Source organism: Coffea eugenioides, chromosome 3, assembly GCF_003713205.1.
Source record: "Coffea eugenioides isolate CCC68of chromosome 3, Ceug_1.0, whole genome shotgun sequence".
Taxonomy (NCBI): Eukaryota; Viridiplantae; Streptophyta; class Magnoliopsida; order Gentianales; family Rubiaceae; genus Coffea; species Coffea eugenioides.
The window spans coordinates 290,008-308,156 of record NC_040037.1 but is presented as its reverse complement, the minus strand read 5'-3'; the positions used below and the strand labels follow the sequence as shown (position 1 = coordinate 308,156).

Here is an 18,149-nt window from a genome sequence, read left to right as displayed (position 1 = left end):
TTACAGTGTATAAGGACAGAACTTTTGTTTTTCACCTATTAATCTATCTTTACTGCACTTTCTAGATATTTCACATATTGTTCTATATCCTCGTGTTCTTACCCCCTCCACCACCTTTGCACACCTAAATCTGAAATTCCCCCTCCCTTTCCTGTCCTCCTCCCCACTCCCAGAGACATTAACCAGCTTCCTCTTACTTGCCTCCCAACCTACTCTAACATCATTCCAATACCCAGGCCCCCCAAATGCAATATTTCCCATGCCTTTGCATCCACCTCCCATCCACCACACCTGCAAAAGACCCACTGAAACCTCAATCAGAAAGCACACTGAGACAGACCATATCCTTGCCAAACCACCCCATGCACTCAGCATTATAACAGAAAAGCTTCCTTCCCATACCAGTGAAAAGCCATCAAGAATCCAACACTTTGTAATCACCCTCATCTGCACAATCTTTTCCATACCTCTGCTTCCTAACTACAACTCCTTGCCCAGATTTGGGGCATGGAATGTTGTTTGGTCCATAGTACAAAGGAGGGTTGTGGAGGATGATATGAGCAAGGTAAAAAGCAAAATACCTGTCCCTGCGCTTTGTATTCATCATATGGTCGAAGCAAATTATCACCATTAATTGCCCGAGGTAGCCGCCTCCTTAGGAGTTGATCTTCTGACGCAATTGCAGATGCTATCTTCATCCTCACAGCATTGGCACCTTCGGTAGTTTTTGATAAAAGATCTAAAACCCCACTAACAGGTTGTGCAGCAGCACCTATTAATCCTTTCCCAACACCCTGAACAAAGCCCTCAACACCTGAAGCTTTTGCGCCTTCAAGAGGCTTTGTTAAAATGCCAGTGACTCCACGGAAAAGGCCTTTAGCTAGCGCACCACCTCCATCCCGGATAACATCACCGAAATCCTCTACCCCCTTAGCATCCTGTAAAAACATGTGCATTTTGTGGAACGAATGTGAATAGGTTTTTGGATGTACAAAGTCACACTTCCAGCTTGCATAGGGAATTTTCACACTAGGAATGCATGTAAACCCAAAATATGATTTACATTAAAATTACAACAAAATTACTTCAGATTCAAATAGAATAGCATCGGTAATGGATAATTACTATCAAAATATCACATCTCATGGAATGCAATGTAACAGAAATGGGCTTTAGATCACAGCAAAAGTAGATGCACCCCAACCTCTACCATGCACATTAAAAACTACCTAAATTCTTCAGTTAATATTGAAGCCTTCATATGTATTACCATCCCATTCATCACACCATCTGGGTCCAAGAGAACTGCCCTCTGTTTAATAGGGTAAGTATGTACTTAGACGTATTTGTTGCTCTTTTTTCATAATGTGAACGACTACTTTCATTGACAAAATTGACAATCTAAAAAGTTAACAGAGGATGTTGGTTGCTAAGGATTCAGAATCTTAGATGCAAGTTGTTCTCAATAAGATCTTCGATATTACCACCATGTTGCATAACAATGAAAGAGAGTATTCCTGATGAACCTGTCTTTGTCGACTTTGTATAAATTTTTTATCCATCGACAAGGCTGCAACACCTTTGCTCATATGTCCAAGTGCACTACTAGCATTGCCAAGTATATCAACACCCGAGAGTAGCTGAAAAGGCTGGCTGAGAAGATCCTTTTTAATGTTTGAGATGGCATTAGCAACAAGAACACTATGCCGCATGCATACATTTTCCAAGAACCGCTCATTAATCCGGACCTGATTAAACAGTCAAATTATCTCAGTCAGCTGCCAACAGTACCCAAGCACTTTGCTTGACAAGAAAGAAATTATATCAACTGAGTGTTCCATATACAACCAGTGAAGTCATATAGTACGGAAGACTGCTTAAGCAGTCGAGAGCATTCCAAATCAATTTCTTGTGATCTTGAGAGAGATTTATAGTAAGAACAAGAGTGTACTAGCTTCCCTCCTTCATCTTCCTCTTGTTCTTACTTCTTTAAATCTCTTTCAAGATCGCATACAACTCATTAACTTCAAGAATCTACCACCAGAAACACAAGAAGACTGATTAATTAGCTGAAGGTTTCATGTTAGAAACCAACAAATAAGGAACCAGTCACTAAAATTTGAAAAGAACTGACACGCTTACAAGACATACCATCCAATTAAATTACAAGATCAAGCAGGAGCAGAAACTTAACTGGCATATTTTCCATGTTTCCAAGTGCAGTCATCAAGCTTGACCAAAAACCAAGGACACCAACTGGGCGCTGACTGGGGGACATAGCCATAGTAACCTTGAATCGGATCTCCGAGAAGTTTAGAACACTGTCAATTTGAAAATTTCCAATTACAAGAAAGTTCACAGAAGCAATATTGGAGATTTGCTGTACACCTAATGATGCAAAGATCAAAAAGTAATGTTTTAATACCCAATCTGGATGATAGGATCAACTGAAACAGAAGTGCTCTGGGCATCAGATAACTGACTAAGATTGGCCTGCTGGATCATTCCATGAATGCGCCATATGATCGGTTCAGGGATGTTGATCAAAAAAGCAGAATTTTCAGGTCCCTGAGAGGATGTTAGTACATACTCAACCATCAGTAAATATCTTGGTAATCACTAGAAAGACATAAAATAAGGTAGCTGTATCAGATCACTCACCTGGAAACCTATATATGGATATACATGTAAATCCAACGATCCATTTGATTGCTGGGTGAGGGAAAATTTTAAGAGATAATCATTCTCCTCTCCTATTCGCTGTGACCTGAAGAGAACTGGCATTGGAGTCAAAGGCAACTGATTATCCACCTGGATCCCATGCATTCTAATTTTGAGCCTGCAGTAAACTAATTTAACATTAATGGTTTGTGAAGATAACAGTGCTTAGTTACTACGTGAAAGCATCTAGTAGAAGCTATGAATGCCCAAACAGCGAGAAATACCATTAACCTTGTTAGCAGTCACCAGAACACATTACCTACTGATTCCAGAGCCAAGTCCAGTTGAATGAGACAGCAAAAGATTCTGGACCGACATATATAATATCTCTTCAGGTGTATGATCAATTATAGACAAACCAAGCTCTGAAACCTCAACAATGAAATGAAATTCACATTCTGGGGTGGACATCGATTGCCGAGGCTGCAAATAATTTCCAGAGATGTGTAACATAGAAGAGGAAATGCTATTGAAAGTTGCAGAAGATTCATTTTCAGGCATCCAGTCGCTGATTTTAACAACATTTGTTTTCTCTTCTTTCAAAATAGTAACGCGTAAAGTGAATATGTTTCCTCCATCAACATGGATAGGCTCATGATCAAATATCTCATCGATATTGTACTTCTGTGATGTGCCAGAGTCACTTCCATCTACTAAGATTTCCAACATTCTTTCCCTATCAAGATCTTCCCATGAAAAGCAAGTAGATGAATTGGGCAGAAGAAACTTCCATGAATCACTGGAACCACCTACTTGCCGAAAACGTATTGGCAAAAACAAAGACCGATTCTCAATCCTGCAAAATGAAAATTAGCAATTATTGAGCTCCTACTATTCACTGCAGATAACAAATCATAGAGAAGGGTTGGAAAATCGTAATTCACATCACATAATTGATGATTGAGAAAATAAAGATATATGAATTAAAACAGCTGCAAAAGGAAGCTTTTAGAACTCATTTTTTCATCCAAAAGGAAAAAACTGAGGCCTATTTTACTACTCATTTCAGCAAAGAAAACAAAAAACTTCAAGTTATAAAGTTTTCATCATGTTATTTTATGAATAGTAGACTTCCCATCTCCGAGAACTATTCTGGACTTTCCTCCCAATACAAGTCTCCATTTTCAATGAATGAGCTGTGTTTCGCATTCTCCCGACCATTTACCCAAAAAAAAGAGTGGTCAAAGCTATTTTTAGCAGGATCAGAATTTAAACATCAAAACCACTTCGAACATATACTCATTAGCAAACTTAGGCAAATTATGCAGTTGTAGGACTCTATGTCCTATAAAAGTTGTCAGCAGAGGTAATCTTCATTCCAATAAACAAAGTTACAAACATATCAGATTTTTACTTGGTACTGTTTGAAGAAACTCTTAAGAAGCAAACAGTGATGCAAAGAAAACAAGATGACAGAACCTGTAAGGACTCGAAAAGAAATTTGGACGGAATATAGCTTCGTAGCGAGAGCCCTTCATTCCACTTCTAACCTCAACCCTGAGAGGCATTTGGTCTGTTCCAGTTTCACTTCTCAAGTGAATAGACATCATCCCCTCACTATTAACACTAAATGGTGCACTCCATTCATATCCATCCAGCCGCAACTGGTTTTGGCAAAGACAAAGAAAACATGATTTGCCGTGGGGAAGACAGAATAGTGTTCAACATAAAGCAGACATTATATATCTATCAAGGGCTTGCTGATTTTTTCCATTTAATATAGGTTTGACTAAGTGGCAAGAAAACTTTTGCAACAACCTACCTTTAACAATTCCACTTTTGTGGAGTGCCAACCAAAACATTTAGGAGTATCACTAGGATGGATCCATTCTGTAGACTGAGTATCACATTGCTGCAGGCAAACACTGCACCCAACTCTGTTAATGAACAATGTATGTGGTTGAAAATGCACGACCTGCATAATCAAACAGCTCATACTATTCAGTCACAATTAAGCCAGAAGACACTGCATATGAAACCAGCACTCTTTACTGAAAAAAATAAGTACCAAGCTAGGAGATGTAGAGTACAGCTGTTGTCTTTTTTTACATTCTTATCACATACATCTAAGATAGCCAAAGAACATACTCACCAACAGCTTGTAAAATGGTCTCATTTGATCAAAATATCATGATTACTACCCAAAAAGGAATGAAGTTATAATTAATAAGGCTATATCATACAATTTCAAGATACAAATTCACTAAAAGGCCTTGAATTACCACTGGCAAATCAGTAAGGTTCTAGGGTAACGACATAAACGGATGAAACTAGTCATACCTTGATCTATAAGCAAATTTAGCAATACAAACATGAAGGTAAATCGAGCACTTAAGTACAGTTTGCCACCTGGTTGCAGAGTTAGAAGCCAAAAAATGATGCACATGCAAAAGTATACCTTTGTTCTGTCTGACGTCATGTTCAGCAAAGCTGAAAGCTTATAATAATATCCTTCAGAACCAAATGCCTTTAAATCAACTCGTTGCTGGAAGAGAATTAAAACTGTATAAGTGCCGCTTGTCATAAAGAAAAAAGACGAGCTTTAAAGCCATCTAAGAGACTTTGACAACATTTATCCATGTTACCTTTTTCTCCAAATCAAGAAGAGATATCCCTGCACTAAAATATTCAGATGAACGAAGAGCAACAGAGATCCCCACACGTGGGGACAGATAGTTATCATTCCGTGACGAAAACAGCATTACACCACCGCGGCCAACATAGTCTTGAGGAGAGAGCATGCTGGGTACCGGACTAGTGTCTTCAATTATTTCAAGCACTTGAACATTCTTCCGTGAACTAATCTGTCTCCCAAGCAATGAACCAGGAGTTGCTTTCATGGCTATTTTTGCAGATTTAACTTTTGACAGTGCAAGAGAATCCACATCTGTGCTCTCCAGTGGTTCAATTTCCACTACTTGATATGCTAATGATAATGAGGTATCATTGCTAATCCAATATGGGACAAAAAGCCTTATGGTCTTTGGGGAAGCATTTGACCCCCCAATGTCACGCTCAATGCTTACTCGCAACCTCCTGCACATAATCAGACAGAATAAAGCTGCAGTAGATCAGGTCTCAATCAAATTGCCATGTAAAAGGTCCAACAATTTGCAAGGACCTGAAAAGGCAGGAACTGAAACTGACATTCAGAATCTGTTTCTGTCTAAGATTGGGCAAGCCTGTTTTACTCATGAGGTGATTGTTTTGAGTATTACAGAACAAATATTTATCAGAGAATGAAGAACAAGGTTTCAAATTAAAATCATCACAAACCTAATTTAAGGAACAAAAAGGCTATTCATCAAAATCGTTGGAAGACCACTTAGTGATCCTCGTACTCAAGAAGCTCCTTTTCTATCTTTGCTTAGGAGTAAAGCTAGATCTTCCTTAACGTCAGCTGTCATATTAAACTTCGATGGACCCTGCAGTTCTGAACTACAATGAAGAAGAAGACTGCCAGCAGATATCTTACAGGCTACCAATTTGCGAACATCAAGCCACTAGTAGATGCTGCATAAGTTTTATTATGGTATGTAAGGTATCAAATTTAGAATCACCTACTTCCAAAGTCAAAAGAGGTCATCCAATCTTATAAAAAAATCCTTAGGATAAAAAACAAGAAATCCATATGCAGAGCAGCATCCCCAGAGAAAAAAATTAGGACTTTTCAGAAGAGGAACTTGTACACAAAGTAGCATCCACAGAGAAAAGAAATTAGCTCTTTGTAACAAATTGATCTCCAACCAAATCAGCCAATGTTTTTTGTTACATCCAACATAACATTGGCCACTGGATTCTTGTTATTGGAATCTGTCAAAACATATCATTCATTTTCCTTAAATAAAGTTTGCTCAGGAGCAATACGACACACAAAATAATTATCTTATATGTCTTTTCCTATTTATGTAGTCAATAGTCCAATGTAAAGAAAAGCCAGACGTTAACTGGGAGAAGGAAATTAAGAAACAAAATCACATAGGCAACTGGCTTAAATTCCTGGTATCTTTGTTTTGTCACATGCTGAAAATGTTCGATACATGGTGTAGTAAGTTGCATAGATTAATCGTGCTCACAATCCGTAAAAGAAACAGTAAGATAGTAAAATCACAGGATTCACCTACACTTCCAAGTGTTCTTCTACAGTAAGAAAATCAGCAGGAAAACTGAAATTTTATGTGCTTGACCTGTTCTTTTGCAAACACATTATTGGATCGAATCATCTTGTATTCCTTTTTCTTGAACCCTTCCTGGAGCTTAGTATTAACTACCACAGGTTTGGAATTACTTACGGGTTCAGTAAATACAATAAAATTAGAAGAATACTGATCATCGCATAATTGACAAAACTATCAATCATAGAATCTGGTGTATTGACTACTCTAAAAACACCGTCAGACAAAACAGAATTTCCAAACATCAAAAGGCATTAAGATTACATCGCATGGCTATTTCCAATACATCATTCCCACTAACAAATAAAAATACTTCACAGCAATTACACACCTTTACACAAAGAAAAGTTTTGGAAGAACAAACCTTTTTCTCTGTCTTTGAACCATCCAAAAAGAAGCAGCATGACTATTACTAGCAAGATCCAAAATGAGAACAGCATCCTGCAATACAAAATGAAGATGTGAAAGTGAATTAACAAAAATTATTCACAAGATAATAAAACCTTGTAGATTGATTATTATGTGGACCATGAGGAATGTGCATGTAACGACACATTGAAAATCGCAATTCACACCTTTTCTGCAATCCAACCCCCTTGAAGAAACAACTTAAGGTATATTGGATTTCGTATGTCAGCATGATACATATGCACAGTTCCACGGGATTCTATAAAGCCGCGCTGTCGCTCTATGTTGTTACCATCTTTTATTTTCTCCCAAATAATGTATTCAGCTCCACAAGGAAGTCTATTTTCCAATTTCAAAGGAGAACTAACTGACATTGTCCAATCATAGACGGGGGTGTTGAGCTCCGTATGTAGAACTGATGCATCAGTACCAATACTCAGCCAAAAATTTTTACCACCAGTGCCAGGACAGCAGAAGAGTACATCTTTCTTCTCAAGCTGATCTAACCTCAATGGAGAAGTAGATATTTTTGCCTCCTTCATAGTATTCTGTCGAGCAGGTACACCTTGATCAGCAAATGATTGATCCTTTCCCCAGACAGAGGCGGAACCTTGAACCACTGAATGTCCCCATGCATATAGAGTTTGAGAATCATCAATGCATGGACGAACTTGCAAACAGCAATTAGAATCTCTGGACATGCTTCTCCAAGGTAAAATAGTAGCAGAACCAGGACTAGTTGCATTAAAAACATCAGTAATAGCAGCAACCTGGTCATTAACTTGCTTCCTTGTACGGGTCCAACGCCTTCGGCGGAATTTATGAAGATTGGATTTTGTAGCTGAATTTGGTGGCCATCTGCAATTGTGATGGTCAGGCCCATATGCCCAGCCATCATCATCAACACAATAAGACTTGTCAACAGTCCATGTTGATGCCCATGTCCATCCAGGCGGAATGCGAGGTTCAAAGAAATCCTAAAAGTAAATCAGATGGCAAAAAATCAAATGGACGGAAAAGGAGATCTAATGCAAAGTGTATCATCTTGCAAAGTTATAAACACTCACATCAGATGAATATGAGAAATCTCTACTACTCCAACGCCTGGGGCCATCGTCTCCCAAACTAGGCCTGTGATTTCCCCAACCAGATGGATGATACCATTGATTTTGGAATACTTCTTCCACAAAAACATTAGCATTGCTTCTCTGAAGGTTTGGATCACGAGTTTGACCCATAGAATAATGGCATATTGAGATGTCCAACTTTATATCCGAATCATTTATAACTGTTGCAAGACTCCTCAAAACAGCATGTTTTTTTCCATTTTTCATGAGTACTTCTACAGCCATGAGATCATCCTTCAAAGTTCTAGTAATTACTGAGAGAGGAAGAGAAGACCGAAAACTCTCCCAGGAACCTTCTGGAGCAAGTCCCACAGAGAAACCTATATCTCTAGCAATATCGCTGCCTCCTCCCCGATCACTTTCGAAGTTTGAAACTATTTTCCCTTCATAATAAGAAGCAGAAACAAGAACGGATCCTTGGTAATCATCAGTGTCTTGGCCCTGAAGAGAACAAGCATAAGAATACATAAAGTTCACTAACGATGCTTTCCCAAATTCAAACAGAAAGACTGATAACATCAATTAGACTAACCCTTTTCTTAAGTGGATAGGATACAATGTTCTGAAAATCATAAGCTTGATGCAACATTTTGACTGAAGCAACCTTCTTCAGAGTACTTGCACCGTGTCCTACCGAAAATGAAGATGCGCCTACAACCTCACCTGCATTATACCAGTTAAAAACATTAGGGATAATAGCATGTCTTTCTCCGTATAGAATACAGAAGCACCAATATTTGTTTATTCAGCGCAACTTGGGCTGCTAAAAACCAACATATATGATCAACTTCAACTCTTTAGATCATCTAAGGCAAAAACACCAGAACAAGAAGCGAGTCACATGTTCAGGTAATCATTTCGTTTAATGGGTACTATAAACAAGTTTTCAATTAATCAAAAATGAAACTTAAAGTAAAATGCAATATTTAGTAACATCACTACAAAGTCTAATCTAACATGGCAAACATCAGGCACCTTTTCCAGCCTTTGCTGCAAGGTTCGTCACCTCCATTTCCAACTTAGCCAACCCCTGGGAGAAATGCAAATAATGTCAGAAAAAAAAAATCATGGTCTCTCTCTCTCTCTCTCTATATATATATATATTGGTAAGTCAAATCTAATAAGCTACAGTGAACACCTTCCGAGGAACTTCAAAAATAAAGAGCTCATTCCATTTAGCAGTGCCTTCAACCACATCCTTCGATTTAACAATTGATGGCTTCACACATTTTGTTCTTGCACTCTGGGGAAAAAGCTTTTGCTGACTTAATTCCTGATTCTCTACAACCAGACGCAAAGCACAGAAGAAATTGTGGCTGTTTCCATCATCAACAACAGGCAAACCCTGTGAATGCCAGAATAATCACCCAAAATTGAAACAACCAGTAGAACTCAATCTCAGCTAGCTATTGAAAAAAGTTAGCAATGTTCAGAACCTTTGCTTCTACAATCTGCACAGCAACATAACGACGTGGTTCCCTTGACTCATCTGCAACATTTAATCTGTCGGAATACCTTGGAGGCGGAAGCCATACTGAGGCACAAGAATCAGGAGGTAATAATTCAACTGTATCAAAATCTTGCTCAACTCTTTTGATAAAAACATCACGCCCAAGTTTATTTTCTATTATCACAGTCTGGAAATCGTCCTCATCCAGTGCTGAGAAAGTTGCATCATCACCATGCCCATCATGAAGACTAGCTTCCTGCAAGACCGAATAACCTAGTAGGCAACCTATAATAAAATGAAGCAACCATGGAGATTTAGAGATAACATTAACCTCAATCCGTTTCACTGATTTCTCTTCTAGTTCTCTCTGTTTTCTCCATGAAGTGATGGTTTGCACAAATGTCTCAAGATTTGCTGCACTAAGATTGATATTTAGAACACTGGTAGCAGCAAGGCGCATTCTGTTGCCTATTCTTGATGGCAAATTTAAATTTGTCTCATAGGTTTCAAACCTGACAAAAAGCAAACAATGATGTTTATACAAAAATTATAAATTGCAAAAAGCTTTGTCAGGGAAAAAAGGTTGTAACAATACTTAAATATTCCTTCAAAAGGCTCGACAAGTGGCTCCCACGCTTCTAATTGTGTGTTAAAAGTTGAAGCCGCTATTGAAGCAATCAGGACAGCATTCATCGCTTCTAACCGCCCATGCGTTGCAAGCTTGAGATTAGTGATTGTTGCATCAAAAAGTGGTGTCATCTGGAAATGACAAAATGAAACTACCTTATTAGCAGATGCACAAAAAGAAAAAAAAAAGGAAATCTGATACTATTTCCCAGGTGGCACGAACCATTCCACATAAGCTATCCAGAACTGTCAGAGAGAAGTATCTTATTTTCATCTCAGCTGTTATGTTCTCCCTTGTCTTTGGCTTCACGGCATCCCCAATGGCAAATGCCAATCGACTTGATGGTTTTTTCAGATCGGAGCGGGCAAGGAAAGTGCATGCCTAAATAAATAAGTTAGAGTCCAAATGATAAAGGGAGATTTTATAATTTGCATGTCTGTGCAAATCAGGATAAAATCTTGAAATGAAACAGTCAGAATCCAGGCATAGAGACAAATGGACACCAGCATACCAATCCTAACCTGATTTTCAACTTTCCAAATGCTCCAGCACTGGGATGCCTTTGAGCTCGAATATTTTGTTATTGGCATCTCAAGTACATTGGTTTGGCTAACAAGATCCAACCTCGGGCAGCAAAACAATTGTAAATTTGGAGCTTCATCATTTTGTGTTACAATGCAACCCAAAGAAGCATAACCAGGAGGAGCAATTGGGTACCAGAAGAACACTTCATCAAGACCTTTCATTCCAATATGAGCAACCTTGGTGAATTGTACAGGCTTTGAGGAAATCTCAGGATTGTCAGCCTTAAATATGATGCCTAAGGGAGGTGGTTCCAAGCTGAGAAGGAAACAAATATGCCATAAATAATGATACAGAACTGCTAGGGATAATCAAAGGTTAAAATGAATGCAGAAGACTGAATCCTAACCCTTCAGTAATGCAGTCACCCAATATAGCATAACCAGGACGTGGCATAGGCCGCCATATAGAGACCGGTCGGCGAAGATCACTACCTCTATCCCACCAGATTCTCTTGAAGTGGGGGGTTGACATGTAACAAGTTGTTGCTTTTGATATGGATCTGAGAATATCCCATCCAGATGAAGTTGTACCCTGAGTAGTTAAAAGCTCACGTGTATCCTCATGCTTAGCACCGAACTCTGATGCAACTTGACTAGAGGAAGAAGAATGATGACAAGAGAACCCACGAAGTAGATGATTAAGATCAAAACAATTGTTCAAAGGAGGATTGCAGGTGAATGGATGCGCATAAAATGACCCAAAAGCATTATCCAAACGCCAAATGCTAAAACCAGATGCATAGGAACCACAAGAGGCTGCACTGTATATGCATTCTGAATACATAGTCGACGTTACAAGATCAGATCGCAGGCAATGAACAATATGAGTAGGTGGTGGCTGCTTTCCTCCATGGGCAATGCACCCTAGAGCCAAATATCCTGGTGGAGCAATTGGTAGCCAAAGAGAACAATCATAATGATCATTTGCATGACCTTCTAAACCCGCTGATCCTTGAATACCAGAAAAGGTGCCCATAAGCTTGAAATCAAGAGGTTTTCGAACACGCCCATACATGCTGCTCACAGCCACAACAGTCTGTGAAGGAGGACTTGGCCTGAAAAGAAGTAACCACAATCTGAATATTAAAAAAGAGGTACATCTATATCCAAATCTTACTTAAACAGGTAACATCTACAGAAGACAAAGCAAACAGCAGTTCAATAACACAAGGGAACCCACCAAGGTTGACATGGTGAAACAATGGAGATTTCCCAGAAAAAAAAAATGCATCATGCATACCAAAGATGGTATTAGTGGAAAAGTTGACACTTCAAGACAGTTCACATACACCATCTGAAAGGATCCTGACTTGAAATTAAACAATTTATGGGATAATGCTGCAATGATGATGCTGACTGAATCAGCACCTCTCCATCTTAAGTAACTGCCATGAATGAAAGTACAAAAAATACAAGCCCAAAAGCAACCCAAGTGATATCTTCTACAAAACCATGTCAAGTCCATTCTTCATAAGTCACCACACCCAACAGCAACTGATAAAAAAAAAAGAGAGCTTCTCTCTTGAGAATCTTAAAGATTTTCATATTTGCAGTGCAACTGTACAATATGAAACCTATTTGCGTCTTAACAGGAAATAACCCTTCTCATACTTTTAATCATCATTATCACAGTCAAGTTGAAATTCAATATAAGACTTCTGTCGCTAAAGTGTTTCTGCTTTAAATCAAGAAGTCTTTATTAGATCCTGTCACTTAAAAATGACTTATGCCAACAAAGCTGCTGTTGGCTACCGAATCATTACTTACATCATACAGTTTAATAAGAAGATTTTTTGCAGTTAGCAAAAAATTGGACATACTCATCTACGTTTCTTTTTACTCAGGAAGTGTATAAGTTAAACTTATTTAATCATCCCAAGCAAGAGTAACAAGCCATTTCACCACTATTAACAGACAAAACCTAGCACAAACATGGCAGCAAAAAGTGCATATCAAATCAAGTATTTACATATTCTGTTCCAATCAAGAAGCTGTTCTGATTACCTTGATGTAACACAATCTCCCAATATAACATAGTTTGAAGGAGCTCGAGGCCTCCAAAAGGTGAGGTGGTTATGACGCCCAATTTCTGCTCACAGAAAACGCAGTCAATCCTCCAACTTTTATGCACATAACAATATGGAAATAAGTCTTTTTCTTACTAGCAAACAAATGAAGAAAAAGATGGATTTTGGCGCGTAAACAACCTCAAAACAATAAGTTAATAGAAAACTCGAGAAAAACCTTTTGGAGACACCCAAATTCGATCAAAGTTGGTACAAGGAGACAGGGGATCTGCATTTCCAAATTGTAATGCTGCAGTTGCCTGACCTTGTAGGTTCAGTAAAAGGGACAGCACACTTAACGAGAGATGAACACATATATCAGTGGATGTTACGGAAATATTCATCTTATCCTTGACAGATGTATATCCTCCAGAAATATCAACTGGATCAAGTATGATAAGTCCCGAACCAGCCTCTAGACTAAGATCCTTCAGAAGCCCCCTAATCCATGTGTCACTCTCCTTTGATGCATACCTGTTGAGACAGTCAATCAATACCTTGGATAATCAAGTAGTTGGCATAGATTTCAGCTAAAATAAACCCGGAAAAGAGAAGGCCAAAACCAAATATTCCTGCAGGGAAACTACTCGTACATTTTGCTTTTGGAGTTACTGTTCAATTAATAAAGACATCCATAACTAGAAATTTCAGCACATTCAAGCATCAGAAAATAGAAAGCATTCTTGACTGCCACAAAGATTGCAATGAACAGTTAAAGTTTGGAAAGAAAGAAAATGCAAGAAATCTCCCATTTAGCTTAAGTTTCAAATTCAAGCTCATTGTAGAAGATTACAGCCACAATACTTCAGAAAAGGAAAAGCTAAAGTTAAATTAATTGAGTTGTATAAAATGCTATTAGGTCTTACATGAAGCTAATATCCATTTTTGCACGAAGAAGCTTTTCACCACGTGTAGAATCATCAAGGGATGAGTTGCTACCGTCATAAAAGGTCAATTCAGGGGAAACAACCTGGGGAAAGCAAGAAGCAAATTGAGTGAAGTATTGAAACACAAGCAATAATACATAAGCTAAATGTCAAATGGAGATCCAACTTTTTGAGGAAGCAAATCCTGTGCTTTGCATATTTGTAATCATGATAGTGTAAATCCTGTTTTGAGCAACTGAAAACAGCGTTTATTGTGCAATACAAACAATATTTCATGGACAAGCCCAAAGCTATAGACTGTCAATTCCTACTATAGCTAGGCTGCTTATATTTGACACACAAGACAATCTCAGGTTCACGAAGATGCTTAGACTTTGAAACACCTGGGGACCCCTTCATGCATTTCTAGATCCACCTTCAAACAACTCAACTAAAATCCACCATACTTTCAGCAAGTATTCAGCATTAGCATAGAAAACCTGACTCTTTGTTTAGGTTCATAGAAGTTTAATTTTCTTCAAATCCACAAGTTTCACCTGCCCCCGTTCAGTTTAGGGCAAAATACACTTTACCCCCCTGTGGTTAAGTGTTTTTTCACATAAACCCCCCAAATGGTTTCAAAAGCTATGCATATCCCCCTCATGGTTTGGATTAAAGTGTCAAAATGACAGAATTTGTATTCCATAACGAAGTCAACTAAAATGTCAAAAGTAATCCCTATGTAAAGTTGAAAATTATTTATTAACCATAGGGGGGGATATGTATATATTTTGTGGTAAAGCACTATACCATAAGGGAGTTATATGCTAAAAAATAAAACCATACAGGGTTAGAGTGTCATGCATATTATAGGAGAGGTTAAGTGAAAAATCGCTAAACCACAAGGGGGTAAAGTGTATTTTGTCCTTCAGTTTATTCAGCTTTATTTGTGGTCACTCATTTCTTCACAGCCTACAACACGGATATTTTGTGGCTTTCTCCTTGGAGGAGCACTCTGGTGTATGCTAAATGAATCTGACCTCTTGATATACCATAACAATGCATCCTCCACAGCATATTCCTCAGTTCCTAACTCTCTAACTTTTTGGCCATTGTTTGTACACTTATTTCTTAGTTCCTAACTCTAGCTAAAACAGTTACCTCCCAGCAAAGAATCTATCAAAGAAGATGAACTCCACCTAATTCTCTCCGCTTATTACTAATTGCTCATTACAAAGTTCTGTTTGATGACAATAACAAGCTAACTTAGAAGAAAGACTTCAGAACAGGAGGAAATGAAAAATAAGAAAGCTTTGAGAAGTACAAGTGGCATACTAGCTGCAAATAGAAGAGCTAATCCAGTAACAATACTAATAAGTGTTCCTGTCCGCCTTGTAGATGTATATCTATGATACAGAACACACAATATTCTCACATTCAACACCTCAAAAGCTCAGTTATACAATCCATTTGCAGATGATTTGGAACACGCAACAGTAAATGGAACACATTGCTCAAGGATAAGGCCCCAACAAAAATAAGATTTAATAATGCAAACTTTAGGATTTCCAAGGCAACATGATTGGAGTTTAGCCAACAGTAATATAGAAAATGGGAATAAAAGAGCTTCAAGACCCTGCTTAGCGCATGTATCTAGAGAGGAGATTGAGTAGCTCAGCCTAGTCATCTCATAGCTGAGAAAACAGTCTTTAGCCAGCAATGGCGGAACATAGGTTTTTCTTAGTAGCCACTAACCCAAAAATCAATATGATCACAGCAAGTCAAATCAAACCAGAGATCCAGGGAAGAAAGGATACCTGCGTTTCAAAACTAAAACTTTGCAACTTGCATGATTCAGTTTGAAAAGAGTCAGAGGCATCAGAAGTATAACACAACTCTTCCCTGTGATCTGGATGTTTGCAATTAGAAGACTTACTCTCCAGAAATATAACTTCCACACCATCCTCTTGGAACACTGTATAGCTGCTTTCATTACTCAAGTACGTGTGCTTGGTCAAGAGTAAACCATTCTGAAAAATAAGCAACATCAAATAAAGAAGTGATTGAAAAACACATGCAGCAGACAATGTTTTTCCAGGAGGACATATGAACTAATTTCAGCAAAATGTTAAAAACCAGAAGAAAGCTCAAGAAGGGATGGTTTGGAGAAAGAGGTTCAAAATTCTCTAAAACATGCAAGCCATGCAACAAATACTGAACAGTAGCTAGAATATCTCCGGAAATTCATATGCTCAAGAACACTGCACAGGAATACATCTAGAGAGCACACGCAATAAGAGGTTCCATCATGAAACCCCTATTAGGGTCTTCATAGACCGTGTTGCGAGAATTCTTAGATATTATGGAACTTCATTGCCAAAGATACTAACTTCATCCTGGCGACTGCAAGCAGACAATTTATTACTCATCCATAGCCTGCTTTTATCTTCTTCCTCAATCCCCTTAACATGGAAGAGCCAAAATTTTGACAGCTAAATTAGAAAAATCTTGAGCATTAGAAATCAGTTAAGAGCAGTTAGAAATAGTTTCATTGTTAACTTTGAGGACGCTAAGAAAAGAACCAAGAGTTGAAAAAGAAAGTGAGAGGAAGATATCCAGACACGAGGGGACAATCACCAAATTACCAAATAACAAATCAGATATTTGACTCCTTTATAGAACCAAATATAACACTAGTCAAAGCTTAATTCAGTTAAAAGAAATATGCCGTCGAAGCTTCAAAGTATAATGCCTATCTCCTGGTACACCTCAAATTTTACCCTTCTTGTGCATTTCGTAATGATTTATTATGTATATAAATAAACGACAAGCATGTTCTACTCATTCATGCACAATTATCAGAGCAAGTCTTGATACCTCGATTTTCACATTCATAAATCTCAACCTCTTGCCGCGTCCGATTACAATTATGGGCCAATTTCCTGATGACTGAAACTCTTTGTTATCTTTGTCATCGGAGAGACAGATAGTCTTTCCACAACCATCATATACATATTCAGTAACACCAACAGCATCAGCTACTAACTGTCTGTTTGGGGATAAAATCACCATGTCATCTATCTGTTTGTAAAGCGGAGTCAGTAGGATTATGCTTTTGCTTTTAATAACTGGATCATTCTTGGGGTCCATCATCTCCTCCCTGCCAGTAAGCGTTCCCAAAGATGGCACAAAAAACTCACAAACAGCAAGAAGGAAATCTAAAACAACTAGAATACGAGGCTGTTGCACCCGAACAACAAATGATTGGGATGATAACCGCCATCGACAATCCATCACAAACATTGTTGAGGTGGGTACATCAGCTGTAGATTCAGATGACATCTGCTTCATAACATCAGTACAAGAACCAAGCATCAGGCGCATTTCAGGTTTCGTACTCGGGCGATTATCTATTATCGAAAACTTGGGAATGGTAATATAAAGGTCTGCTTCGGACAATGAAGTCATTCGGTATGATACCCAAAGACCTTCAAGCTGCAAGAACAGGGGATATATGCAGATAAATACTCCTTAAAGAGGATATGAATATGACAAACAAAGACATTCTTGATTATTAAAATGAATATGATAAATACTCCTAACCAAAATCCAACGGTCAACTCTTGAAGACTAGGCTTAAAAATGCATTCTATGGACAGAGGTACTCACAGCAACATGAGCCAGAGGTAATTCCTCAAGAAGCCCGTGGTAAACCTCCATTAGCGCATAGTCGACTTTTACAGCAATTATCGTAACTGTTCGTGACAAAATTACTTGACCATTCATGTTGACCTTATCTGCCAGCAATCTTATTGTATCTTTTGAAGCAGACTTGTGCCCTCGAAAGCTGGGAGGAAGTCTTGGTTGTTCATTTAAGTTCATATAGAAGCAATCAAGAATAACATTATATTCTTTATGAGACATCACGGCATGCAATGAACCAACCTGTTACCCAATAGAAAGAATGAAAAAAGAAGAAAACAAAAGTAAGACATAAAGGAACTGTCAAACGCTGAAAGAGCATAAAATGTGAATGATCTAACTTCAGATTCATAGATTCTCCAAAGAAGTACTGTTCCATTTTCAAGCTATAATTAAACGATGAGATGGAAAATTTCACAATG

General features: G+C 38.2%; 1 protein-coding gene across 1 annotated transcript in view; it reads right to left on the bottom strand.

The window, feature by feature from the left end:
• LOC113764445 overlaps positions 1 to 18,149 on the bottom strand; it is a 45,429-nt gene that overhangs the window by 2,092 nt on the left and 25,188 nt on the right. The window contains exons 33-60 of the mRNA XM_027308352.1: positions 17,695 to 17,970; positions 16,903 to 17,520; positions 15,843 to 16,055; positions 14,026 to 14,129; positions 13,338 to 13,633; positions 13,098 to 13,182; positions 11,441 to 12,148; positions 11,031 to 11,349; positions 10,732 to 10,890; positions 10,477 to 10,640; positions 10,213 to 10,393; positions 9,868 to 10,137; positions 9,570 to 9,776; positions 9,407 to 9,461; positions 8,964 to 9,094; positions 8,372 to 8,872; positions 7,472 to 8,281; positions 7,261 to 7,337; positions 5,307 to 5,757; positions 5,120 to 5,206; positions 4,484 to 4,636; positions 4,141 to 4,325; positions 2,981 to 3,517; positions 2,662 to 2,839; positions 2,426 to 2,568; positions 2,195 to 2,321; positions 1,527 to 1,748; positions 582 to 938 (exon numbers count right to left, since the gene is read on the bottom strand). Coding sequence (XP_027164153.1) covers positions 582 to 938; positions 1,527 to 1,748; positions 2,195 to 2,321; positions 2,426 to 2,568; positions 2,662 to 2,839; positions 2,981 to 3,517; positions 4,141 to 4,325; positions 4,484 to 4,636; positions 5,120 to 5,206; positions 5,307 to 5,757; positions 7,261 to 7,337; positions 7,472 to 8,281; positions 8,372 to 8,872; positions 8,964 to 9,094; positions 9,407 to 9,461; positions 9,570 to 9,776; positions 9,868 to 10,137; positions 10,213 to 10,393; positions 10,477 to 10,640; positions 10,732 to 10,890; positions 11,031 to 11,349; positions 11,441 to 12,148; positions 13,098 to 13,182; positions 13,338 to 13,633; positions 14,026 to 14,129; positions 15,843 to 16,055; positions 16,903 to 17,520; positions 17,695 to 17,970 — 7,614 coding nt within the window. The remainder of the gene's footprint in view (positions 1 to 581; positions 939 to 1,526; positions 1,749 to 2,194; positions 2,322 to 2,425; positions 2,569 to 2,661; positions 2,840 to 2,980; positions 3,518 to 4,140; positions 4,326 to 4,483; positions 4,637 to 5,119; positions 5,207 to 5,306; positions 5,758 to 7,260; positions 7,338 to 7,471; positions 8,282 to 8,371; positions 8,873 to 8,963; positions 9,095 to 9,406; positions 9,462 to 9,569; positions 9,777 to 9,867; positions 10,138 to 10,212; positions 10,394 to 10,476; positions 10,641 to 10,731; positions 10,891 to 11,030; positions 11,350 to 11,440; positions 12,149 to 13,097; positions 13,183 to 13,337; positions 13,634 to 14,025; positions 14,130 to 15,842; positions 16,056 to 16,902; positions 17,521 to 17,694; positions 17,971 to 18,149) is intronic.